At 39.5% G+C, this 27,257-nt stretch overlaps 4 protein-coding genes across 4 annotated transcripts; 2 read left to right on the top strand and 2 right to left on the bottom strand.

Moving 5' to 3' along the window:
- Positions 1–719: 719 nt before the first annotated feature.
- cox5ba (cytochrome c oxidase subunit 5Ba) lies at positions 720–26,200 on the bottom strand. Its single transcript, XM_072454177.1, has 5 exons — positions 26,191–26,200; positions 2,364–2,483; positions 1,771–1,841; positions 1,247–1,346; positions 720–1,158 (listed from the first exon to the last, which is right to left on the bottom strand). Exons 2-5 carry the CDS (start codon positions 2,458–2,460, stop codon positions 1,046–1,048), a joined length of 381 nt encoding a protein of 126 aa, XP_072310278.1. The 5' UTR covers positions 2,461–2,483; positions 26,191–26,200; the 3' UTR covers positions 720–1,045.
- On the bottom strand, positions 3,376–7,489 carry dbnla (drebrin-like a). The gene is made up of 14 exons (XM_072454581.1): positions 7,262–7,489; positions 7,135–7,190; positions 6,950–7,062; positions 6,806–6,880; positions 5,936–6,082; positions 5,783–5,860; positions 5,557–5,708; positions 4,703–4,757; positions 4,566–4,631; positions 4,336–4,447; positions 4,009–4,257; positions 3,862–3,930; positions 3,626–3,736; positions 3,376–3,539 (listed from the first exon to the last, which is right to left on the bottom strand). Exons 1-14 carry the CDS (start codon positions 7,342–7,344, stop codon positions 3,403–3,405), a joined length of 1,503 nt encoding a protein of 500 aa, XP_072310682.1. The 5' UTR covers positions 7,345–7,489; the 3' UTR covers positions 3,376–3,402.
- tcf7l1a (transcription factor 7 like 1a) lies at positions 12,370–22,944 on the top strand. Its single transcript, XM_072454174.1, has 12 exons — positions 12,370–13,289; positions 13,389–13,458; positions 13,582–13,706; positions 18,446–18,523; positions 18,733–18,850; positions 18,920–18,992; positions 19,072–19,143; positions 19,212–19,325; positions 19,450–19,612; positions 19,711–19,818; positions 21,716–21,764; positions 21,848–22,944. The coding sequence occupies exons 1-12, from the start codon at positions 13,113–13,115 to the stop codon at positions 22,471–22,473; spliced, it is 1,773 nt and encodes a 590-aa protein (XP_072310275.1). The 5' UTR covers positions 12,370–13,112; the 3' UTR covers positions 22,474–22,944.
- Positions 23,863–26,388, top strand: LOC140367627 (caspase-7-like). Its single transcript, XM_072454175.1, has 4 exons — positions 23,863–24,115; positions 25,025–25,188; positions 25,846–25,969; positions 26,060–26,388. Exons 1-4 carry the CDS (start codon positions 23,917–23,919, stop codon positions 26,371–26,373), a joined length of 801 nt encoding a protein of 266 aa, XP_072310276.1. The 5' UTR covers positions 23,863–23,916; the 3' UTR covers positions 26,374–26,388.
- Positions 26,389–27,257: the final 869 nt, after the last annotated feature.

The raw sequence follows: 27,257 nt of genomic DNA, 5'->3' as shown, positions 1-27,257 counted from the left end.
AGGAAAAACAATGTACCTGAGCTCACTTTTGGGTACCATTGCAAACGCTTTGAATACTTAAGTACATGGACTTTTGTTTTTTATAAATTTGAAAAAGTCAAACAACCTTCTTTCACTTTGTCAGCATTGGGGTATTGTAGAATTAGAATTAGCTTTTAGAGTTTAAAATTACAGAAAGTAGAGCTTAGTTCTAAAACAGAAGCCCTTGGTCAATATGTGACGTGCCATTGAAAACAGACAAGTTACACTTAACTGATACACTTTTCAGACAGTTCAAGCGATCATTCAACACAATTTTGGCTCTTGTTATCAGTATGGTTGCTAAGTAACAGTAGTGGAATTACCTCTACCTATGTGATATTTGTACAACAAATACAGTTAACAGTTAAACTGGGGCAAAATAGGCAAAATGTTTAGTAAAATTTTAAACAATTGTGTTCACTGTTCACAATGAAATGTGTAGTCTACCCTGTCATATAGAGTTAAACCAATTATTTTCGGGTATCTATTACATTGACATTAATGAATTAGACTGCAATCATGAACAGCAGCATTACAATTTTCACCCCACAACTTTATAAAGCTCATATAATTTTAATTATCTGTAAATGTTTTGCTGTAGGGTTAACAACATTCCAAGGATAGATATACTATTTTTTTTTGTAGTTTAGGTTCCCATTTTCAATAAAATACCCACAAAAATGTATACACTCAAATCAGACATGTCTTATACATTTTATTGGTTAAAATGGTTCAAGTGTAAACTGTAGTTACATGAAATAGTTTAAAGTTTTGCCCCACAGTCAATAATGTTCCCTCCTGACCGTAAAAGGAATGAGGTTAAAGAAAAAATATTGGAGGTCAGAAAATTCAAGTACTGCAACAGAACAGGATTCAACAATACTAACTAAAATGTATTGAAATCATTTCTTGGTGGTAGACCCTTAACTCTGATACTTTCATCTTGTCTAAATGGAATATAGATATTGTGTGATCCTTGCATGACCCAAAGACTTAAAATAAGTAAGTGTGTTTAATATATATATTAATGTGGGAGCTCATGGGGAACCAGCCTGTAGTGAGCGCCACAAGATGGACAGCGCTGTGGTTCACCTTCATGAAGCCAGAACCACACCACTGCTGTGTTGTCTTCATCACCTAAGACACATTAAACACAGATATTATAAAATATTTAGAACATGGAAAGGTCTTGATAACCATTGACCTAAATGTGATGAACACTCACAGACACAGCCGACAATTCTCTTGTTACTGATCGAAGGAACAAGATGAGGGTCACCCTTAGAGCCGGCATATTCCTTTGGCTTCATCATGCTGTAAGGATCCTGCAACAGGGATGCAATAAATGCTTTGCCATAGACAACATATCCATCATTGAATTTTAAATACATTGATGAAATAGCAAATTATTCCAGAGTGCATCTTTGTAAGAAAGTATCTTTGTAATCCCTGTATCAACAGTCTAATTTCTAACAAAAAAAATCTAGATGAATTTCATAGCCATAACAAACGTTGCCCATTGAGGCAACGGCTGCTTAATTTAACTTATTTTCTAATACTTGATATTCTAATTTTCCCACTTCCATTTCAAAATTATATTCTGTAGACAATCGTCACCCACCTCTTGTTACAACTTGAGCTTTAGTCATGTCTAGTGTGTCTAAGTATTCAAAAAAATTACCATTTAACTGTCATAGATCTTCTCATTCATACAGCACTAACTAATAAAGGGAATCATAAATAGCATACTGTTCCGTCTTCCATGGCCCTCATGATAACTTTCTCAAGTCCAGTGGCCTGCTCCTGATCACTGGGAATGCCTACAGAAGAACAAGGAAGACAATCAATACCATGTAAACAGGGAATTGACAGTACGGTCATATTACAATTTATAAAATTAGTTCAAACTTCAAACAGAAATAAAAAAAAATGAATGACTCGCCGATGAGTGTTTTGAATACAATACTTAAAGGCTAGCTTAATGTTAGGACAAGAACAGCAATCGCTCTTGAAGACATACGAGGAATACGTCTTCGTCTCCTGGATTCTGTTTTACAACACCAGACAGGAGGTGTTCAAATCAAATCAAATCAATTTATTTTTGTAAGGCTCAAAATCACAACAACAGTTGCCTCTGAGCATCTTAATTACATCTGGGTAACTTGACAATAAAACATTAGAGGTGTATAAACTAAAGACGTTTGACCTCTCCAAGCGGAGACAGCAACAACCGGTTAGCCACGGAATGCTATTGCTAGCACAGTCTGAAAAGCATCGCGTTGAGTGGTTAAAACAGCCCCTTTTCTATCAAATAAAAGTGTTTAGTCTGGTAATAAGTTCACCTCCTGCAGCCATGGAGCGGCTCAGAACGGGCACCCGGGCAGATCTGCATGTTGTAGCAGCTCTAAAAGCTGAGCGGAGCAGTAACCTTGCAGCCATTTCTCTCTCCTTCTTCACCGCTTTATGACCATGACACACATAGACGCACAGTGATGACGTAGTAGTTGTGACGGTGTGGCTGCACGGTCTGTAGGATCGGTCCATGTATCTATTAGGATCGGTCTTAAACGCGTGTTTTAACCAACTTTGAAGTATGTAGTAGTTTGATCAATCAAGAAAAGGACAACAATGTGCCAAATCAAGTACTATTCGTCAGTTCTCCTGTCCTGAATCATGGATCTAATTAATTCACCAAAAATAAGAATATTTTATGGCCATAGAAGCAACTGCTGTTGTGATTTTGTGATTGACCTCACCTCAAAAACCTGTCTAATCTAGCTACTAAACAATATAAACTAGTATACCAAAGTTAAATCAACAGCTATCGTCTTTACATTCACGTTAAAGTGCTTTAAAATAATTAAATAATAGTTTAATGAACAATTTTAGAGTTCAATATAGTACTGCCTATTGTTCAATATAGTACTTCGCAGATAATGCATCTTGCAAAGGGGTGTTTTAAAGGACCGTATTGTGAAATGCATGGTGCCCATGAAGCTGCTCCTTAGGGGTTGGCGTTGGCGTTGACACCACACTAGAATCTTTCATTTAAGGGCTTGTTTCATGAAGGCCTGCATTTTACAAAAGCCGCATCTCCAAAAGTACAACATAGCCTACATCCTCAAGTTATGCAACCTTCATAAGATCATTAATGATATTTACACTAGATGTGTTTGTTAATCACTGAGCGCCATCCATATCTGTATTATAATAAGATGAAAGGAGTAACCTTAGATATTGGCTTTGTCTAAAATGGTTAAAGTTAAAGGAAATTTACATATTTGAAAGTAATTTCACTGTTTCATTGAGCTTATAATAAATAGGCTAAACAGTTTTACATTTGAAGATCCTTTATCAAAACTACACCAGATAAAATACATTTTAAAGTAGCTCCACATAAGCAGAGGGGAACATTCCATAGTGCCCATCAGGTCCAAAACCTCTCCACCAGCCTTCATCAATCATTTCAATCCCAGTTATTATTTCGTCGGGATCAAAGGTGATTTCTGTGTCATCCTCTGTGGATTGATTTAGAAAATACAAACATTTAATATCAGCAATAGGCTACAATAATAAAATGGTAGCAGTTGGTTAAAGTACACACCAGCTTGGTAATCATAGAGAGCTCTGGCCATGATTCCCTTATCGCTTGCAGCCGCTTGGTGCGCTGCAACATTTTCATATAAATCCTCATCTGTTCCAATTTGGTGCGGTTCTGAAACAAGACACATGATTGACTTGTATAAATTCGAAAGAAAGAACATGCCGTATGGCATGTTTTTTCTTATATATGTTCACAATACAGTATACTGTTTTTAGTGTTTTTTTTGTGACATTCACCTGGAGTAACTTCATCCGCGTCGTCATCAAACTCGTCAGACCACTCTCCTTCCTCGTTGTAAACCGCATCTTTACACATAAGTACACAAAAAATCAAACAGTTGAGTGGTTTTAAGCTGAACATGAACGCATGAGGACAACTCAAACCTGCTGACAGATCTGGTGACCTTGTGATCTCTGGGGTCATTGGCGAAATCTCCTGGGCGTGTGAGTAGTGCTGCTCTGGTGAGGAGGGTCTGACATGGGACATAAGGGAGAGAGGGGGCAGCGGGTTGGAGGAAGAGGCTGGTCCAGAATTCAGAGAGATTAGCGGAGCAGGAGAAACATTGTACTGCAATTGCTCTGGAACAGTTGTCTCAGTGTTCTTCGTATTCAGGAAGGGACTCTGCAGTTTACCTGAGACAACAAAAGCAAATGAGACTAGGACCAAATGTTAAATATTTAATTGTAAGATCACAGTTGTTTTTGACTTACCAGGTCTGGAAACTGCAGGACTGTTTGAATTGTTTGCTTCAAAGCTCTGCTCTCTCTGCTTAAAGATATCCCTGGGATTAAAGGATCTTCGAGAAATTAAAGATTTTGCTTCCTATAACAGACCAAAATGTATACAAAGGGTAATATTTATGCCAAATGAACATTGATGCAAATGATGCACAGAGGGCTCTAGGTAAGAAAGTAATTTCAGTTAAATAGGGCATACTAACATTAGCTTTCTCTGCAGATGCTACGCGACTTTTTCCTGTCCTCGTTTCCTCCTTTGGTTGATGAATCTAAAAACATAGTTATTGTTTTTTAAGAGAAAAAGAAGTAAAACCTCAAAACAAATCCTAAAAGCACTTACCCGACGCTGTTGTTCCTGTTCTCTGTCTTCTTGCTCGATCTGCTTTTGATGCATCCTAAGCATGTCATAGAGACAACCTGAGTAAAATGATCAACCAAACTGAAAAGTAGCTTAAATTAATTTAATCTCTGTAAATCATAAGAGTCAGAGGGCTCTCTGGCGGGCCATTTTCTTTTGTCCAGTCCACCATTTGATAAAAGGAAACTATCAAGCTGCCAGGCATGTTAAATGTAAAAATGAATCTTTAACACTCTTATTTCCAGTCAAAGCAACTATTTTGGGATAATTCTGTCCCAGTTTTTCGCCAAACCCACAAATAAGAAATTACACTACAATTCCCCAAAAATGTATTGGCTTTTTATATGGCCCCACCTGGACTTTTTATTACTATTATTAAATTAACTCGAGCTTTTAAAGAGAAGTTGTCAAAACCCAACAAATGCCCAATCTATTGTCAATCAGACTATCCCCCTTACACCAGCTTTACTCCTCGTTATATTTACCAAAGAAAATCAACGTGGGCCTTAAAAAATGATATTCTTCTGTACAGAGCTTGTTGCCACTTATAATATGAGTACAGAAATATATTCAGTTTTAATTGGGGCTAATTTTATTCAGGCTTAAGATCTTCTCGAAGTCTCTAAGTGGTCTTTTCTCTAAGCAACAAATGCAGTTTCTATCGTAGTAGTTCTCCTCCCTCCAATGCATGCATATTTTCTCAAATGGCTAGTGAGTAGTCCGCTACACTAGGCTGGAGGAGGTTTTTTTATGACTTAATCATCATGCAAATATGATTAATATTAATATAATATGAAATGGCAACAAAAATATGTTCAGTGCAGTGGTGTTAATACTTCTCTTGTTCGATTTGCTTGGCTCTCTCCCTGGCCCTCGCCTCTCTCTCCCTGGATTGCTGATCTTCTATCTCTCTCTTGTCTTTCTCCAGCTGCTGTTGCTCTTGCTCTGCTCTTTTGATCTCTTCTTGCTTCCGGAGATTTTCATCTTTCTATAGGTAAATCACCCTGTATTTGTTAACATTCCTGTTATTCAAAATGTGAGATTTTGTATTCCAAGTAATACCTGTGCTTTGACCCAGAAGTCGTCTTTATTGATTTGCTGTATTTCCTCTACTGCATTGACTTTGCGATACACTGAACCCTGAAGTGCAGTAGAAAACACCTTTTGTTAATGGCTCTGTTAGTCCATCCAAGTTTGTAGGTCTTCTGTCCTCACCACAGGCCCTCGGGGGATATCCACATTTCCTGCCTGTCTATGTTTAGTGAAGTTGAAGCTGGCACCAGACGCTTTGGCCACTTTGTCCAGGATAAACTTAGGCTCCACATCATCTTCATCTCGAGCATTGATTGTCACATGAGCTCCCTGAAAGTTCATACATTCTTTGAGTAATTCTGCTTTTCTCAGGCCAAAACAAATAAAACTGCATAAACTTGTATTTTGACTACATTGAGGCAACTGCGTTGAATTAAAGTGAAGATGATACCACTATTGGCATTGATAATGTCTTTATTTTTCTACAATGGCCCAAGGTCTGTTGGAAAAAATAAGATGAATATCTACGGTATTCTCAATACTTTTGCTTTAAATTGCTTTATACTGAAGTATAAAAACAAGACGTAGGATTAAAAGGGGCTTTAGTGTTTTTTCATTGTTTATAACAGATTTATTTATCACAGCTTAAAGAAGGAACAATCACACACACAAACACTCGCCACAGCAACAGTATTTCTGCTTTTCTCATTAATACTTGTTTTTTAATGCAATTTGAAGCCGGAATTGCATGAGTTTATTCATTTAATTTTAGGAAAGTAAACACATTCTGAATAATAACCAAATAAAATAGTTACTGTACGGTACTGGTATAGTTATTCAGTTATTATGTTTGGTATGTCTTAAGTAATATCCGAACACTGAAGATAAGCCATTCAACACAAATTTGGGCTCAGCAATTTATATTCAGAAATGCCAGTTCATGTATAACATGATATGAGTTGTGCCAATAAAGCAGTGGTTGTGTTGCTATAATGTTCACTCACTGTTTATATAGACCAAACTGTACAATTGTAAGAAACTATTTTGACCCACCTTAAGAAAGTTGGCCATGGAAGAGACGTGGTTGGCACATATTCCTTTCCTTGAGCTGTTCACACCTTCCCCTGTCTACACACAAATGTACTCACTAAGCAGGAAGAATATTTTAAGCTTGTGTGTAAGTTACCCGTCTCTTACCCAGTTTATGAGTACATATTTTGGCAGACCAGAGTTTGGATCCTCGACTCTACAGAAGGCATACATGACCTTACCACTGTTGAGCTCCTGTACCATCTCCTCCAGACCTCCATCTGTATACAACACAAGTTAATACTCATTACAGACAAAGAGTTTGGCTGTCCACCCTAATGATTACATCTCACCTCCCTTTTCTTCAATCCGTATATTATTACTATTTCCTTCATAGGTAAACAGCACCCTGTAGAAGGATATGAGAAATATTCAAGCGGCTATTCTAAATGTTTTGGGTTTCATCAAAAAAGCACTCACCAGTTTGTACCTGACTTTCCATCCAATACGTCTTTATGAGCTGCCATGAGCTCAGTGCCATTCTTACTCAAATTGACAGCCATGATGACCAACAGTTCATGAAGGATGAGTTGCCTTTTCTCTCAACAACTGAAATAAAAACGTGTGGTTCAATAGTCTTTCTCGTCTCAGTGAAACTAATTTATCTGTATTTCTGGACAGCCCTTTTCTTCTATGTGCCGGACCAGTCAGGGAAGAAATCTAAACCTGATCAACAGCATTCTTTAACTTGTGACGCAGCTAAATCCATTCAACTAGCAGACTCATAACCAGTTAGAGTGATCCAAATGCTGGGAACTATAGCCACTTTACAGTATCAGAATCAGAATGCTTGCATTGTTGTTGCAGAGGCTGCACAATACCAATTTAAAAGCAACTCCATGTTGGTTCTCAGTTTGTATACGCAACAGGCACCAGTTCATAAAATAATAGGTATTTAAAAACAAACAAAAAAAGGCACTGAGCTTATAATTACATGTTATTGTATTTTGTTGAAGGATTTAAAAATATATATAGCAAAATTAAATTGCACATGTACAATCACATACAAAACGTTCAAGAAACATTTTAAATCTGCTCTTACCGCGTGTAACCACTAGGTGGGGACAAATCTTTTTTGCATTCACCAAGAAGCCGCTTAATAAACCTGTGATTTAACTGAACTGAGATACAGTATATCAAAGTCCTTGTGATGACTTAATAGATATATTTAGACACAAACCACTACTAATGACGTCTTATGTGTGATGAGTGGTTAAGGAAAACTTTTTAGTCCCTGTTGAGAAATGTGTCTCCGCATTTGACCCATCCTTCAATGCTTCTAGGGCAACATGTCAGGAGCAGTTGTGCTACAGTGCAGTGCCCATGGGCCCATCTCCAGACAATGAGCTGGGATTGGTCAGGACCACCTTGTGGCATCATATATGGTATAGAATGAATGAAACAGGTGAGCATAAGTCTCCACTCTTCACATCTAACTGAAACAGTAACATGTGAATCCCATACATTAATGTTTTCTCCCACAGATGGCCCGCAGTCAGATCATCAGTTCGGTCTAGCTCTGGCCTCTAGCGATTACATTTTGGGGAATTTCTTCTCCTAACATGCCCCCCCTGGTTTATGTTCCCTTTTTTTCTCCTCATGTGATGGATGAGTCTAATCACCAGGGGGCTTTTCCTCACAGTAGACATTATAAACCCAGTGCTTTGTTGGTTGGAGCTGTAAGCCAGGAATAAAAGTGTGTAGCCCTGCAAAGTGACAGCGATAATGTTACTTCTGTGCTGAGGTTCCTGGAGAATTCACCTGTTTTTTTTCCCTCTTTGCGTGGGAGAGGCGTTATCAGTTGTCTTAGAAGGAAACATAAGAGGTATGAAAAGCAACAATAGAAAATGCCCTGGTCACTCCCCTTTTCAAAGCACAAGGAGTGAGAATTAAAAAGCCTTGTGATATCAATAGTAGAATACATCTAAAACGATGAGCCTTATGTTTAATATTAGATTTTATTTCCAGAGCAGAGGCCAAGATAAAGTTATTAGGTATAGCTGATATCTTCTGGGGACTCCAAACCCCCTGAAATAAATGTGTAACTCCCAGTTTGAGAACCACTGGAGTAAAAGATGATTTGGTTTGAGATTGTTCCCCAAAAGTAAACTGCTTTATAGATTAAGCTCAAAGGCATGCTTCTACAGCCACATTGTTTTATTTACATGTTTGCTCCGCATTGACTTGCTTGACTGATAGAGAATGACTCATTACATCTTTGTATGGATCCTAAACACCACGTAGATGCACAAGTAAAGACGTTGTTTGTGATATGAGGGTAATGCAGACTGTACTAACTTGGACCACGAGGTCTATTAACAAAAAATAAGTGAATGTTTTAACCATTGTGAATTCGACATAGGAGATATGGCAAGCCAAAGGGTCTTCCTAAACTTTAAAACTTCTCATTTCTAGATCTTTATTAGTACCTTATCTGCAAACCTTCCACAACTTAAGATACTGCCTTTGGGTATTTATAGAAACTTCACTGCTTTAGGTCACGGCTGATGACCTTATCTTTACTGTTTTCTGTATATTATGTTATGTGTGTTGAATAAAATACATTTGATGCTGCTTATTAGTCAGTTACAGAGCAATTAGCACATGGACTTTTTACGCCAGATGCCTTTTTTGTCAGGGGACCATATATCTGCAAATACACTGCCAAGGTGGGACAAAATTAGATTAAAAAATCATGTTCACTTGTAGACATTTTTGTATATTTGTCCTTGTTCTTCCAAGTGTTAATCCATTTTCTCAGCCCTATACTTTCTTGTTGACAAGACATAAAAAAAAACTACAGTTAGGTGGGCCAGCAGATAATGATGATCCTATTAGTAAATTAATGGGTGATTGATGGACTCAAGCTCAAGAGCAAATTACCCCTCAGGCCAAGTGCCCCCGCCTCTCACAGTGTGTCACACCCTCCCCTCCTGCTTATCTGCCCGAGCTGTCACAGGTATCATTAACATTTCCCTTCACACTCTGGCCTCCCTGCCGCTCACCAGATAGCTCCAGAGATGTGCACACACACACACACACACACATTCCAGGCTTCCTAAATGTAGAGAAGTTTCTCCAATCTTTGAGTGGCAGACATTTTGAGAGATGTTAATGCTCCAGGTGCACATTGGGGCTCAATCAGGCTGCAGCTGTCCTAAAGCAATAACCTTTACACTACAGCTGTCCATGACATCACTACAGAGACATTTACAGAAACAAACCGAACGGTCAAAAGCACTGTTACACACTGCAAAAGAGGAGGGATGCCTAATCATAAGTTAAAAGTGTATAACAGTTCCTCACCTGGATGAAGGGTCTGTGGTGGTCTGTGTCTTGGATTATATGTGTTAAAATGAGAGTTTGCAGTGTCTCATTTCCTCACTGTAATGAGCTGTAGGTGACAAAAAACACATTCTAACACAGAACAAACACTTTCACTCAAAACAAATATAAATCACCTCTCCTTCCATTATCACAAGAACTGGTGGAGGCCAAAATCAACAACTAAAACTGCAGCTAAGCAGTATCTGAAGAAGACTCGCAATATCAGAAGTGCAGTAACAGTTTCCTGTCTAGATAATAATTTGTTTGTTAGTATATATATACACACATATATGTGGTATGATACTGTATTCACTTCCCTCATCAGTATTTCATAACATTTTAACTTTTCATGTTTGCTTCACTTCTGCTTTTTCTGTGTTTTTCACTATGGCAATTTATGTCTTAAAATAGTTCATTCATTTAACAGAACTGATATATAGTTTATTAATTAACATTAATAATGTATGTGATTTTCTAATTTGTGTGTAAAAAATACTTGTGTGTGAACATTCACAAATGCCTCCTCTGTTGTCCCCTGTGGAGAGGAGCCTGGTGGTAATTAGGATCCATTACTTCACAACCCCCCTCAGTGCGACTCTATGTGCTTTCTTCTACAGTCAGGGCCACTTTTGCATTTCTCTTTGTTTGCCCATTAATGGGCCTCATTGCATTATCTTTCCACTCACCTGCCTTCTTATTTACCGATTTGAATATGCATATGCCTTTTGACTGTTTGGAAATTTTAAATTTACACATTAATTACAGATTTGTTTTCACTCATACACAGTTTTCCCCTATGCAAAATGGCCAATTGCATCACTGACCCTTTATCACATACACTGTTTGGAGTGAGTTGAGTGGTCTATACACTGTAAAATCACAGACACATTCACACATCCAGTTGGCTTTACAGGAGACAAAAGAGGGATTAAATTAATACCAACATGCTCAAATCTCCGCACTCTCCCATGAACAAATGTGGTATACAGACACACAAGCGAGCTTTTGTGGTGTGTGCACAGTGTGCAGCCCAGGCTGAAGAGCTGCACTTGCACAGTTCTGTGGTGAAACCCCTGTGCTTCTTCACTTTTCCCACTTCCAACACTGTTCCAGACAAAATGATCTGCACTCACTGGCCCCGGAGGCAAAGACTGGCCCCGATACTCAGTGTAATCCACTGATATGCCCAGCTGTTCTGTGTGTGTCAGGGGCAGGGTAATTCACTAGTTGTGTCTAAACATATAGCACTTTCCACATCAGCCGAGTGACTCATTCTGAGTAACAGGACAAGTTAAGCAATTTTAGCACACGTCTTAACACTACAAAACACACAAAACCATTCCATGAGACAGATTGACTCTGAAAACATGCCTTTAGCTCCTTTCCCTGCCCATTACGTTACAAATGAAACAGGAGAAGGACTTGCCCTGAATCCAGATGTGGTCACTTACTTTTTACCTAATGGGGTGATATACCTTAGATTGTAGCCAATAAAAGAAAGAATAATATTACCATAACATTAAAATATATTATGTAGTTGTCTGTTGATTGTTACAAAAAAAATTAAAAATATTATTATTCACCAGGCCAAGTTGTGATTATTGAACAGCAATAAAATGCAAAACACAATCTGTCTGACTAAAACAATGTGGATTGTTAAGTCTAAATATCTAAATATAGTTGCCTGGTATTTATTGGTGTATGGATGTCCTGTTGTTGTATAAGTTACCGCAATGCAATGTAATGTAAAATCATGCTCTAAAAGACATAACTCGTTTCCTGGAATAGTTACCGCTGGTTACAGTTTTGACCTGTGACTGGCCCTTGTTGTGCTCCTCAGCTCCAACAGCAGAGTCATGTGAGAATGATCTTATTACTGGTGTGTGGTGAAAAGTTATACTAGTCTTTCTCAAGTTGGCTCTGTGTCTGAGTCAAGCACAAAATGGGGATGATGAGTGAGGAAAGCATTTTATATATAGCAGGTCTTGGCTTCATGGCAGCAGGAGTGGTCATTTTTCACTTTTTTAAATGATCTTTTTCCTCACAGATCACAGGGTCAAAAAGGTCTATCATCTGCTCCTTTAACTTGGAAAAAAATATTTTTTTTTCTTTGCCAGCACCTCCCTCCCTGGTCTTTGTGTCTCCTCTGCACAGAAAGGAAACCTGTTGTGCCTGTTTAAGATCAGTGTAGCTGTGGCAGGCCTTGTGTAAGAGCGCTGTACAACTGGTCCTGGATCAGTGAAGAGGCTCTTCCTCAGCCCCCGCCCCGCGCACTCCGACAACCAGCGCCTGTTTTTTCCCCACTCCACTTCAGAAACAAGCACCAGCATACTGCTTTCCCACGCCTCACACGGACGGGCAATCACAGATCCACCATCTAGGAATGTATCAGGCGGAAACGGATACTTTAAACATCGTATGCGGGCTTTACGTGTGGCTTTAAACTGGACGGACGATGCAAGAATCACACAAGAAGGCGATCAGGGCCTCTGCTATTCCCACTGGACTGGACTAACTGTGCGCAAGAAAACTTTTTCCCCGAGTGCGGACGCACACTACTACTTCGCTTTTTGTTTTAAAAACACGGGCTTTCTTCGGGGTTGTTTGGTAATCCAGTTTCTATGTTATCACTACATTGGCGTTTGAGTCTCATATTTCTTATTTCTTGGCAAAATCTGATTTTATGAAGGATTTAGCGCCTCCGCACATCAGGAATCCAGAGGACGCGCAGGTAGCATCTAGCTAGCCTGTTAGCTATTTTTTTCCAGCATACTCTATAACAAGAAAGTTGGTGCATTAACACTAACAGTTGTCATCATGCTGTAAAATCAACACTCAACCACACATATTTTTCACCCAGGCGGTTTGCCTATTGGTCGGTTTCAAAAAGTGTTGCATTAAACTCGGTGGAAGTGAGATTAGCCTGTCCTGCTAGCGTCCGAACATGCCGCAGCTGAACGGTGCAGACGGGGATGATCTGGGAGCAAACGATGAACTCATTGCCTTTAAAGACGAGGGCGAGCAAGAGGAAAAGAGAAATGTGTCTTCCGAACGGGACTTGGACGATGTCAAGTCGTCTTTGGTGAATGAATCCGAGACCAACAGCAGCTCGGACTCAGAGGTAAATCTCCAAAGTTCCAAACTTGTGCCCCATTCTTGACTCGAAGTATCTCGCTCCTCGGGCTTTGTTTACATTGCTGTACGTGTGGTTTCTCAACAGGCAGACAGACGCCCGAAGCCCAGTCATGATTTGGAGAGCAGGATTAGACAAAGTCAGCTATTTCAAGAAGGTAATAAACACTGTGCACACTTGTGGAAATTGTCTTATCGTTTTGTCCCTCAGAGTTATTTGTGCCACTCGTGTTTCCTTCGTGAACTGTACAAATAAGGTTTCTTTACACTTTCCTTTACAGCTCTAAGGAGACAGGATGGGAGTCTGTTTCAGCCTTCCCCTTATGCCGGCTATCCATTTTTTATGATCCCAGACCTAGGAAACCTCTGCAACCCCTATGGAGCCCTCACCCCAAGTGCACGCCCAGTATGTATATTCTCCTCTTTATTGCAACCATACCCCACAATGGCGTTTGTATATTATTTTCACTTCTTCTGCAAAGTAGACTTTAGGTAGTTTATGAGGTGCAGATAAAAGTTGTTCAGGGAGTAACTTAAACCTCAGCTTCACCATGCACCATCACACTGCTTTACTTTAGGTATTGTTTTTGCTAATTTAGACCCGGTTACCATTGCTTCTTCGTTGTCTTCTTTAAACCTATCTTTTGTGCACATGCATTTAGTGTGTGTGTGTTTGTGAGTGTGAGTGAAGGAGGTGACTGTCAGCTCAGCCAGCAGCCTGTTATGATAAGGTGGATTCTGATGGTACAAGGTTAGACAGGTCTGGACACAGTCTCCTGGTGGAGCTGCCTGCAGCGAGAATAACCTCATCACAGCTACACTCCAAACTTCAGGAGCTGCAGATTAGCCACTGTAGCTGCAAGTTGCCCAGCAGGCTTGACAAAGTTCCCAATTTCCCATTCCCCTGAGTTTTATGACAGCTCAGATTATAAATGGATGTTAGTTGCTGTTATAATCCCATAACACTCATGGACACTAATCTAAAATCGTTTTGTTGATGCAGTTAAGTATTTTAAAAGTTTGTACAACTTAAAGGAAAAGTAGTTTGGTAAAGTTGATATTAAATAACTGCACAGTATATTGCAAGGTTTATGGCGTCTTTAAATCACGTAAATTACAGTTCTCTTCTTTTGTTTTGAGGCTAAATCCTGGTGATCCGTCTAAATGTTTTTAATGATTTAGTGATTTGTTCAAACAGAACTATGAATGACATATAGCTGTTGAGACGGCAGTGATTGCCGTTCATTGCCACTCATTTGTGATTCTGTTTTGTTTTGAGAGTTCTTTCCTCTGTGGATTTAGCCCAGACACACATGTGGGCTAAACACACAGAGCCCGGGCCACTCACACAAACACCTGCATTCCTCAGCTTTGTATGGCCCTCCCCTTGTGTTAGCGGCTTATTGTTGTCATTAGGAGCTGAATGGTCCTAATGCATGGCTCCAGCAGGGGATCGTTACATCTCATTATGCTTAACACGCTGCCACTGGCATCTGACTGCCTGCTCTGTTTGTCTGTGACCAGCGTGTGCCCAGACTGCATGTTGCCTTGAGACAACACCATGATTCCTCCTCTTCCTCTCCTGTGCCGGCCCTCCCTCGCGTTTCTCTTTGCACAATGGAGACTTTGTGTACTTTTCAGCTCTCTCCGTGTGTGTGTTAGGTGTGTTTATAAAAGGGAAAGAGGAGGAGGGGATGCGTCTGCCAGTCTGAAGGCGAGTCAAGGTAAACAAGCTATCGGTAGTTGGCGCTACCTGAGCCATAATACAGACTGTTTACTGTACTCATCTAGCCAGAGCAGGAAGTGGTAGCTTGTCTTATCAACCAATCAACCCATCTGCCGATTTGACTCTCCGTGTCCACCTCCATGTGTACAACTAGAGCAGTTTCCCAAATGTAGTCTGTGTAGAGAAAGACCATTCTTCAGTTGGTATTTCCCTTCAGAGATCTTACCAGAACTTAATCAGTTATCTTTGATGCTTTATCTAATCCTTCAGTTTGCTGATGGATTCAATAATTAATTCAAGTTATTTTGTAGTTATTAAGTAGTAGCCCACAGCTGACTAGCAGTGAATGGCTGAGGAGATAAGCCATCTGGTATGTGTGTGTGGGACTGGTCCTGCTGAGATCATGTGAGCTTATATCTGCCTTATTTTCTAAAAAAAAAAAAAAAAAATCTTTTTTTTTTCACTAACAAGACTTTTCTTTGCTGCAAAGTTGAACAATCCCACAATATCTCTGTTTACTTGACATTGTCTGCAGTGTTTGAAAATACCAAGAGGATGACCTGTCTAAAACAGCAGGCCTCAACCTACACAATGTGTACTGTTTGAACTTCAGCCCATATGTTTGTCTGTGGGCAGGATTTCGGACAAAGCTCGGGTTGGATTTGCTCCAAACTATGTTGGGATTTAGTCATGTGGCAGGAGGAACTAATTCACCTCTTGGTGCACATTTTCCTCTCAATAAAACACTAGGGTTTATTTCACTGCAGCCTAATGGTTTTAGAAATAACAAGATCCCCTGAAATGTTCTCCAAAACTTGAAGCTTGTGTTTTATATTGTGTCTACATTCAGAATGTTATTTTGTTATTGTGATGACCCCCAAGGACTTTCCAAAACTGTATCCATTCTTTTATAGTTAAAGTTGTTTAAGTCAACTTTTGATTTATATAATTTTTTTGCTAAGGTATAGTTAATCAAGTCATATGATGAAATGATAGGCTTATTACCACAGTAACTGGCAATCATCCAGACAAGAAACATGATACCCAGATACTAATTTATACTTCAGTATCAAAACTAGATACTCATTTGAACGTATTTAAGTATTGATACAAAATAATATCACATATACTGGTACCTTTCTTGAATAGTTTAATAGTCTTGTACTGAATCTGATATTAAAGTATTTTGTTTTTGTATAATTACCATATATTGTTAAAAATGCAACTGAAATTGTTGTTTTTTAATTATAGTGGTATTGAAACTGCTATAGAGCTTCAAGCCTTTTCCTCAGAATCAAAGTCAAGTTTGTATGTATCGTGACAACGTCTGGTACATTTTTTTAGTTCCAAAGTGAGTTGATGTGAAATGTGAGGCTGAATAGAGGTTGTAGTTTGTGGTGGCCTTCGCCCTTTGTCTTGCAGCTGACTATGTTCTCAGTGGAGTGTTTTGTAAGCAGCAGTGAGCCTAATAACTTTCCCTCCAGTCACACACTGATTTTATGCTTCCCTCAGTAATAGACTCTGATTGTGTGTGTGTGTGTGTGTGTGTGTGTGTGTGTGTGTGTGTACATTGATTCGCCTGGTATTTTCAACAGCTGGATTCAGTTAGCACTCAGCCAGAGCTTCCTCGGGCCTGTGGAAGTGGGGGCTGCGCAGTGTAGCGGCGACATGCTCCTCTTTGTGTGGTGTGTCTCTCCTTGGGATACAAAACGTCTTGACTTATGTGCTTGAATGTTTGTCACAATAATGGATAGATGTGCAGCGTGTCTCTATTATTATTGGAGTAATTAGTTATAGTTGGTGGCGGGTAAGATTTTTGTCTTCGGTGCAAAAGTAGAAGGTCAACAAAATGGAGGAATCGACACTTGATTCCAAATGGACTTCCTCTGAAACAAAAGTAGTTGTAATGTCGTTAAAATGGCCAACAGCGAAAGCCTTTTAGCTAACCCAAGAGTTTTAACTGCATCACCCCAGGCAGTTCTGATGTTTTTGTATTGATATAAGTTGTGTTTTCAAAAATCTGAATTTGTCATGGCCTTGTTAGTAATATCCACTGTTTGTCCAAACGCATAAACGAGCCCAAAAGCCTCTTGAGATTTTGCTTGGATTTTGCTTGGTCCTTGAATGATCTTATGTAATCCATTGTAAAGCAGTATCGTGCGACTTCACATTTAACAACCACAGCAAACATGAGTGTGGTTTGAGTCGGTGGACCCTCCCCCGTCTGTGTGCTGACAACTTGACTAACCATTTGTCATTATAATGATATGGTCTCCCAGTGGCTCTATAATCTGCTTAGTAATATATCAAGAGCAGAATGCCAGAAGATAAAATATTGACATTGGTGCGCCCTGAAGAACGTATTCTAGAGGTGCAGAGCTGTCCATCTTTCCTCTTGTCCAGGGTCAAAGGCTAAAGTATTTTGACGTCACAGTTGAACGAGCACCAAAGACCCCTTTTAAAGAACTTTTTTGCTGAGGTGGGGGTTCCCTGCTCCGTGTGCGCGTGCGCGTGTGCGTGCCCACTCACCCACCCACAGTCTTCTGGTGGAACTCTGTCCTTTGTCTGACTCAAGACCTATAATATACACAATCTGAGCAATGTCTCCAAACCTAATAATCAATGTTGCTCTAATTTTATTGCAAAAGTTTTTAAACTTCACACATGCGTATGAACCACAATATTCTGTGTTTATCGAATTAATCTTTACCAAAAATGTAAACAAGAGTGAGTCTTAGCAAACGGCACATTGTTATGCTGCAGTGATCTGGGCTGATCCATGTGTGGCTCTACTCAAAATGTAGATGGGGCAATTTATTGTGACGTACTTCTTGGCAATACATGTATCAATGAAAGAATGCATATTGTGATACTTAAAAATCATGTTCTTTTATTATAAATTGTAGAGCTATACATTTAAATACCTGCTGACTACTGCATTAAGGCTGAACCCGTTGAGCTGAAAAGTTAGTAATTCGATCAATATTATGATATTAAGGCCATTGTGGACATTCAATGCAATGCAGTTTTTGTTTATTCAAAATAAGGAAAACAAGAATTGATTAACTATAGGGCCACGTTTTAGGATTATGCCTGTATCTGGTTGTGTATTGCATTGTCTTTCATGTGACTTTTACCACTGTGTCATTTGTGTTTTATTGTCCAACACGGGCTGGGTGAGGCGTCAACAAAATCTATGGATTAGAATGTTAAATATATTTTTGGTTTTAAAAATATAATATTGTTTTAAAAAAATAAAATCCCTGAAAATAAACAAGATTGACTTGCAATAATTGTCATTTGCAACAAAACAAGTGTTCTATATGAGTAAAATGTATGAAGATGAATTATTATAGTAATGAATTATAATTATTATATTATAGCCCTGCTTCATGACAAACTTTTTGTTATCTCCACAGTATCTGCCGTTCCAGTGGCCTTTGCTTGATGTTCCTGGAAGAGTCTCAATCAGAGACTCGGCAACTCCCACTCACCTGGTAAGAAGGACTTTTCCAAGACTGCAGTTTCGAAGACTATAGACAATGTAGAATAACATAGAAATATTCTAGATAATCGTTTTTTGGTCCTGAAAATCTCAATCTAAAACTCAAACAATTATTGCTACATAAAGTTTACCTGCCATCTGCTGGACAAAAGAGGCTATTGCTCTGAATGTTTATAAAGGGATTTTTGTGTTCGTCTGCAGTCAAATAACGTGCCTGTGGTCCAACATCCACACATGCCTCATCTGCATCCGCTGCTCTCCTATAGTCCTGAGGCCTTTTCTCCTCAGAGGGCCTCCCCCGGCTTCTCTCCTGATGCAGGTACGATAATCTACAGAAAATGACATCATCAACCTGCATTTGTTCTTACTTTTAATTGTACTACTGTAGGACTTTCACGAACGCCATGTTACCCCATGTCACCAGGCGGAATGGCTCAGATCCCGCATGCTCTTAGTTGGCTGTAAGTAAAATAAGTTTTTTTCAAACAAATATACTTATTTATATTTATATTTTCTTTTAATTTGTGATTTGTCCCATAGGCCTGGGCAGCCCATGTATCCTCTTGGAGCTGGTAGTTTTTCACCTGCAGCCCTGCATGCCTCTATGTCAGGGTAAGTCTGTCCCTTGTTTAAGGGAGGTGTTTTCATATGACATGGTTAACGCGTGTGTCTTTTTGCAGTCTAGTGTCTGGCAGCTTTCCTTCTCGTTTGGTGTCTACACCGCAGTCGTCCATTCCACACCCGGCCATTGTCCCAACAGTGAAACAGGAGCCTGGAGTCTGCAGCCAGCAAGGGTCTGCTTTGTTTTTCTAGCACTTTAAACAATTAATTATTGACCAATAAGTCAGGATTAATCAACTGAATGTTTTAGGACATATGTCTAATGATTCTATGTAATCCCTTTTCTTTTTTACACAGTAAACCTGTTGAGCCCCATGCAGAAAAGGAAGATGAGAAAAAGCCTCATATTAAAAAGCCACTCAATGCTTTTATGTTGTACATGAGGGATGAAAGGCCCAAAGTGGTGGCCCAGTGCCAAGTGAAGGAGAGTGCCACCATCAACCAGATACTTGGACAGAGGGTATGGCATTTTAAGCATTCATTCAATTATTTATTTGCAATTGTCTCTAAAAGTCACAATACGATTTACACACTAACATTACATTTTTGTCTTGTCAGTGGCACTCTTTGTCCAAAGAAGAACAATCTAAATACTATGAAATGGCCCGTAAAGAGAGGCTGATTCACTCAAAATTGTACCCAGGCTGGTCAGCCAGAGACAACTATGTGAGTTCATTTTTTAATACTTTGTCAGTGCTCTATTAAATAATAATAATAATAATAATAATAATAATAATAATAATAATAATAATAATAATAATAATAATAATAATAATAATAATAATAATAATAATAATAATAAATATAGCGGCAATGATCGGCCCTCGCTACGCCGCCGCCACGCCGCAAGAGGAGGGGACGCTAACGCGCCCCAATTGTCCTTTTATTACGCCTACTGCTGAATCTGTGACGCTGTCACATCTTCTCCCCTTTGTTTTACCATCAAAAAGCAATTTTATTTTGAATTCTTGGCAAAATGTGCGGCTTTGCCGCACAGACACCGTGACTCTTTGAATAAAAATGTGGATAACTTTTGATGGTCCACCCCTGAAGATGAGTCTCACCAAATTTCAGGTTAATCCGGCTAACGCCCTGGGAGGAGTTGGTGAAAGTATAAAGTGTAAACATGTTCTGGCGATTTCCCCATTGGAATAACGTGGGAGGTTTTGGTCATCGCTACGGCAAAGCCATAACAATTATGACATGGGTCTCATTGACTTTTTTGATGAAGATGCTAAAATTGAGTTGTGTGTCAAATTTCATATAATTTCGCAAAACTAAACATTTAACCTCCATATAAAATCTGTAGGGGGCGCTGTGGCGCCAAATTAATTTATTTCACTTCAAGTAGGTTTAGGGCAAAGAGTTTAAGAACTGATTCTAATTTGACGCAATTCGGACCTTATCTGCGCAAACGGCAGAAATGTTAAATTTGGGAGATTTCTGAAATTCTAGCTACAGTTTGCGGCTTCGCCGCACAGAGACCGTGACAGGTATCAATGTAATTTGAATAACTTTTGATGTCCCACTCCTCAGTAGCATTTTCACCAAATTTCAGCTTTTTAGGGCCAACGCCCTGGGAGGAGTTCGTAAAAGTACGACGTTTGGAAAAACTCCCGAGTCATGTTTAGCCATTTTTGAAGCAATATGGCCGACATTTGGTTGGGCGGACGGTGTTGCCGTAATAACATTTTTTACTTCCCTTGTCACCATCTACCTCTGCGCCAAATTTCATGATTCTACGATCAGATTTTTTTTGGGTCATTTCCTATCTCTCAATGCATTTTTGGTACATTTGGGGGCGCTGACGCGCCAATTTTTTTATTTTAGAAAAGGGAAATAGCCAGAATGTAGAGAGGCACGATTTTTAGAGGTGTGCAATTTTTTTTGACTTTTCGTCAATGTTCACTGGGTGAAAAATAGGGGGGTTGGTCCCGAGAAGAAGAAGAAGAAAGAATAATATTCCGATGCGAAAACAATGTTTCCCATTTTTCAAATATCATAAACTATACATTTTCGGAAAGCGCTCGCGCTTTCCTACCTCATGGTGTGGGTCCCTGGTCACTGACGGGTAATTTCGTTAATTTTGAGTTTTGACACTTTGTGTTTTTGGCCCTCTATACGATAATAATGTTCATGAATGCGTGAGTGAAGGAGTGCGTTAGTGAGTGTTTGGAAGTGGGCGAGCGCTTCGCGCTCGATTTCGTGCGCACTTTCGCAGCCGTGCTTCGCACGGCCTTACGAGATTAATAGGCCTCTCGCCAGCTTGTGGCGCTCGGGCCTAATAATAATAATAATAATAATAATAATAATAATAATAATAATAATGTCACAATACACATGTAATAGTATGTCATTACTTCAGCACAGTTTGATACAGAAATACACAAACAATATACCAGAGTTAAGCCTCTATGAAGGGGTTTTCTTCCGGGAAGAAGTTTTTATTATCAAAAAACGTATTAAATAATATTGTAATTTACTAAAATGTTATGTTTACAAAACCGTATTTTTGCATCCTTGCTTGTATGACACAATTAAGTCATTGATATTTGTTTTGTAGGGTAAAAGAAAAAAGCGAAAGAGAGCAAAGAGTGAAACTCAGATTGAAGGTAAGTCCATGTTCTGATTCATCTGTAGACACCATTCCTTCTGATGTGTTTGGGAGTTTGACCTGTGTGTTTCCCCCCCACAGAGCCCTCTGCTGGTTCTGCAGAGGACTTCTCTCCACAGCCCAAGAGGCCATGTGGACCCCCCGATTCAGAGGAGACCCTGAGCCCCATGACCCAGCCTCACCAGCCCGTCTCACAGAGCGCCCTGGGACACGCCCACAGCCGCATGCACACACAGCCGCACTCCATCTCTCACCTGACGCACACTCACCTGTCCCAGGCCAGCCCCGCCTCCTCCCTTGACTCTCCGGCCACGCCCACCACAGCGCTGGCCTCCCCTGCCGCCCCGGCCTCCACACACACAGAGCACATCCACTCTTACAGCTCGTACAGCGCACACGCCTCGCCGTACGCCGAGCAGCTGCAGCCTCTGTCGCTCACAACCAAACCTGCCCGATCTCACAGCAACACAAGCATCACACAACCTCTGAGGACCAACGGAACTCCCGGACCCTCCACACCGTCGTCCACCTCTGACCCCTCTCTGTCCCCGTTCCAGGCGCCCTCTCCTCCCCACAGGGCCACCTCCAGGAGCACCACCCCCACCCTGCTCTCACAGCCTTTTATCATCCCACCCAAATCTGCCATTCACCACTCTGCCTTAATCCAGACACAGCCGCTGTCTCTGAGGCGGGCCAATCCGCTCTGAGGCCTTTTAAGAACTCAGAAAGATGAACCCTATTCGTACTTCTCCTAAACGCTGTACATATGCTTTCTTTTAAAATGTTTTTATAGAAACTCACATTTTATATTAGTGTAAAAATAACAAATAATGGTCAATATTTGACTTTAAACCTTTCTTTATAAAACTATATGGTTCAATATCTTTGTTTTTTTCTCAATTTTGTTTCTGATCAAATGTTTTGTGGCACAGTTATTTGACATGCTTTTTTCACTGGGTTAAGATGACTGTTCAATGGTATGTTCTTGTTGTGTAGAAATTGTTCTTTCTTTTAATATTCACAGTTGTAAAAAAAATATATATTTTCAAGTTTCTTTTTCCATAATACAAATGATCTGAAAGAAGCAAGACCCCTGATGTATTTGAATGTGATTCTTACAAACTGTTTCTTAGTACAGTGGATGAATGTAAAAAATTGGTTAAACGGGTAATTGTGCATTTGACTTTTTTTTTTAAACCAAGCAATGTTATTTAATGAACACAACACAAAATTACGTACAGTTAAGACCAAATAATGTTCCGTGTGCCAAACGCTCTGATGACTAAGCATTTTAAAATGGGCCTGAATCCATAAGATCTTGGCATTAGGTCAGTTGTTCCCAAAGTTGAGGTCGATGTTGAAAGATGTTGATTTTATAATTATGACCCTGTATTTAATGTACAGGTATTTTTAATTTAAAACAGTATATTTTTGTGAATTTAAGTCAAATTACTTTATAAGCCACTGAAATAAACCCAATAAACCTGATTTTAAATGCTTTGCAACATGAAATAATTACAGATGACAATTTAATTTAGATATGGGGTCCCGACTTTGTTGCAGATCATATATTTTATTTTTATTATACTATTACATTGAAAAACCAGGAATTCCCAGAAAAGCTTGGGCATATGACTTGAGTTTCCATATGAGGAAACTGCATGTTCAGGTAAACCCAGAGTGACGCAAGACTGTGATAAAGTCTCTGTGTCAGCAACATGTGACACATAATAAGACCCAACCTGACGCTGGCACCACCTGCATACTCCTTTTATCATGCAATGTATAATATATTTATTAGAGCCAATGAGGTTTGCATCAAAAGTTTAACAAAATATGCAGTAGTTCTAAATGCAGTAGTTTGTGTTAAAGTATGCATAACCATTATCTATTTCTGAAACACATTAATGTAGGTGGGATAACCTGGAGCACGTCTACTACAGTTTCAGACAATACTGTATAACTATTTACAAGAATACATGCCCAACAGTCACCTGAGACGTCTGTCACAAGGTGTAAAACCTTACATCAGGGCGCGTGTGATGTGATCCTGCCCAGGAATTCCAAATATGGTCAGAGAGCTGCATATACATGCACGTGTCACCAGCAGTAAACCATAGTACACCTTGTTCTTACCTGCAGTCAGAAGCATGTCGCTGAAGAGAGGAGAGTGTAACCGGGCCCTGCTGGTGTCTGTGGGACACTTTGACTACGGAGTGAACCTTGACAAGAGGCCTGGAGTGAGCAAAGATGTGAAAAGGCTCCATCGGACGCTCAGCAAACTGGGCTTCAAGGTGGACATCCACACAGACCTGAGCTCTGAGGAGATCTACCAACTCTTCAAGGAAGGTACAAGAGAAAACCATGACTTCTTTTGTTTGAATATTGATGACTTTAATAATATAATTTAATAAATATTACTAGGTTATTGGAAACAGAGTAATTTATCAAATATATAGTGTTATACAAATAATGATTGGTTTTCTATATGTGGTTGAAATGTTAAATGAGAATTGCGCGCATGGATCTCGATAACAACAAAATTACAGTTACAATCAATTACAACAAACTACAATGAATTATGAATATGATAAAAAGTGATATAATTTTCATAGTTGCCTTAACCATTAGCATAACTGTAAAAACTATTTTATACCTTAAGTAAATGGCAGACGCAACATAATTTAACAGAAATAAATAAACAACATTGTTGGGGCTCAGTAGGTCATGCCTAAATAATAAAGACATTTTTTGTATTTTTTCATACATCGATCCCTTAACCTGCCTGGAGTTTAATGAAGCGTTCCTCTTTACCCTTTGTTCTCCATAATTTAACAGTCGTCAAAAACCTAGAATTTCAATATTGACTGTTCTTTTATCCCGATGCGTGCTAATTTAATCTCAAAAGGGATTGGTATGGCAGAGCTAATAAATGATATGACCCCTGAACAGTCGTACAATAGCTTATCTAAATATGAAGATGAATTGCTACTTGTCACAAACAACTTATGCAATATTTGCTAAAGATTTGTCTTGGGAGAAAGGCAAATACCACCTCATCATGTGTTAAAGGTAAAATATGTTTGTTTTGAAGTGTTTCTACAATGACTTTTTATTACAGATTTAGAAATAAAGTAAAATTAGATGCATACCTGGCAGTCACTCGGAAACTCTAAACACTACTGACAAGCTGGCACAGGCAGTTCCTTGTACCGTGCGTGCTATCATTAAAGTTGAGGTGTTTTTGTGCTTTTGCAGAGAGCCAGCGGCCTGTTGAGGACTGTTTCCTGGCTGTGCTGTCGTCTCACGGAGAGGAGGGCTGTATCTTTGGAGCAGACGGGAAACCTGTCAGACTGTCTCACATCTTCAGATACTTTGACAACAAGTACATGGAAAACAAAGCCAAGCTATTCTTCGTTCAGGTACACAATATCACATTAAGTTCTGAAAAAAATACATCTCTATTAATACTATAACTATCCAGACACTACAAGTTCTCAAACTACTATATTAGAGGAGGTATTGCTTCTGAAAAAGCCAATAAATAGGACAAAGAAAAATCTGGAATTAGAATAGACCACTTGATGATAATAAATAAATGGCACTTATTTTTTGTCGTTTTGATGCTATTGTAAAAACAGTGTGTTTTTAATCACCATGAACTGTTGGAGTCGGTATAGAGGATTGTCAATCACATTCTAAAACTACAGTGTGCTAAATATATCTACCAGTAGTGACTCGCTTTATCGGTTACTTTTTTGTTTTTGCCAATGCATCTTTATGGACGTTCGGGCCAGTAATGTAAAGTTTTTGATATTCAATCTTAAGCTCTATTGTCAATCATCAAATTGAGTTTGGAATGTTAGTATCTCACCTCAACTCATATCTCTTATCAACAGAACGATTCAAAATGTTTTAAAAGAACTGCTTCAGCAGTTAACATTTAATGCACATTCTAATTCAATACACTGTAGCTAACAATAATTTAATTAGAGTATGGAAGTTAGAAGATTTCTCATTCAAGCCACATCCACCATATATACTATAACTTTTGTGTCTTATGATCTGTCTGTTTGCAGGCATGTCGTGGAGATCGTCTTGATGATGGAGTTGAAGTAGACTCAGTAGACTCTGTAGAAGAAAGCTTTTCACTGGATCTATCGGTGCCCATAGACACAGCCGTCATGTACGCCACTGCACCAGGTAAAAACATTTTTCATACGTATATCTTCTGTATTATGTGCTCTGCGAGTAGTTTTGACACTCTGCTTTTTGACACTCTGCTATCCTTAGGTTACGCTGCTTTCATGCACCCACTAGGATCAGTATTCCTCCAAACACTTTGCAGACTGCTGGAAGAAGACGGAAACCGAAATCTGGAGATAACCCGCTTGATGACACGCTTGTGCCACAGAGTTGCTTACACTTTCCAGGCTAAAGGGCGCGACTTTGCAGGGAAGAAGGAAATGCCCTGTCTACTGTCACGCATGACCAGAGAAGTTTACCCCTTTGCAAAAGCAGAAAAAGACACCTGTGTTTTGGGACTTTCAGCAAGTGCTATGATTAGAACTGAAAATATCAGGAAGAGAATTCCATCAATCAGTTAGACATTAAAAGTACCCCTGGAAACAAGCCTTCCAGTAAGTTGTTTGTACGTGCATCTTTATATTTATATAAAAGTGAGATATTTTCTACTCATGGGCTCTGTGACAGTGAAACAAAGCCACCATAACAAAGCAGCTCAATAGTACCTGTAGGAGATACACTACTTTGTATGCATCACATCGGCTGCAAGCTTTGTTTTGTAACTATGTATGATTGCATTGTCCCTGTCAAATAAATACAAAAATAAAATAAATACATGTTGCCTGAAGGGTGCACGGTGGCAAAGGCGGTTAGCGCTCTTGCCTCCCAAGAAGGAGATCATGGGTTCGATTTCTGGACCAGACCAACATCACATGATCTCTCTGGGTGGAGTCTGCATGTCCTCCCCGTGTTACCGTGGGTTCTCTTCAGGTTCTCCGGCTCCTCCCACCGTCCAAAGACATGCAAAATTGGTGACTCTAAAATTGGCCCTAGTGAATGAATGTGAGAGTGAACTGTCTGTAATGTCTCTGTCTCTGTGTTGGCCCTGCGACAAGTTGGCCACTGTCCAGGATGTACCCCGCCTAAGGCCCAAAGTCACTGGGATAGGCTCCAGTCACCCGCGACCCCAAAAGGGAACAAGCGGTAGAAAATGGATGGATACCTACTGTTTGTGATCAATGAGCTGCACTTCAGGCATTATGCATTTTCACACATAGCCCTGTGTATTTATATATTTATGATAAAAGCGTAGAAAAAGATTCAGTTTCATCTGGACTCTGTTTTTAGAAAAACAAAATGTTTCAACTCTCATCCAAGATGCGGATCCTGTCTGGGAACTCAGGTTTTATATCCTACTCTGTATAAGCCCTGCCCCTTCTGATAAAGGGAGTTTTTGGTTTCACTG

Source organism: Eucyclogobius newberryi, unplaced genomic scaffold (assembly GCF_026437365.1).
Source record: "Eucyclogobius newberryi isolate DKJ021-1_F unplaced genomic scaffold, fEucNew1.0.hap1 SCAF_2, whole genome shotgun sequence".
NCBI classification, from domain to species: Eukaryota; Metazoa; Chordata; class Actinopteri; order Gobiiformes; family Gobiidae; genus Eucyclogobius; species Eucyclogobius newberryi.
Note: the sequence above shows the minus strand (reverse complement) of the source record. Positions and strands in the feature narration are given on the sequence as shown.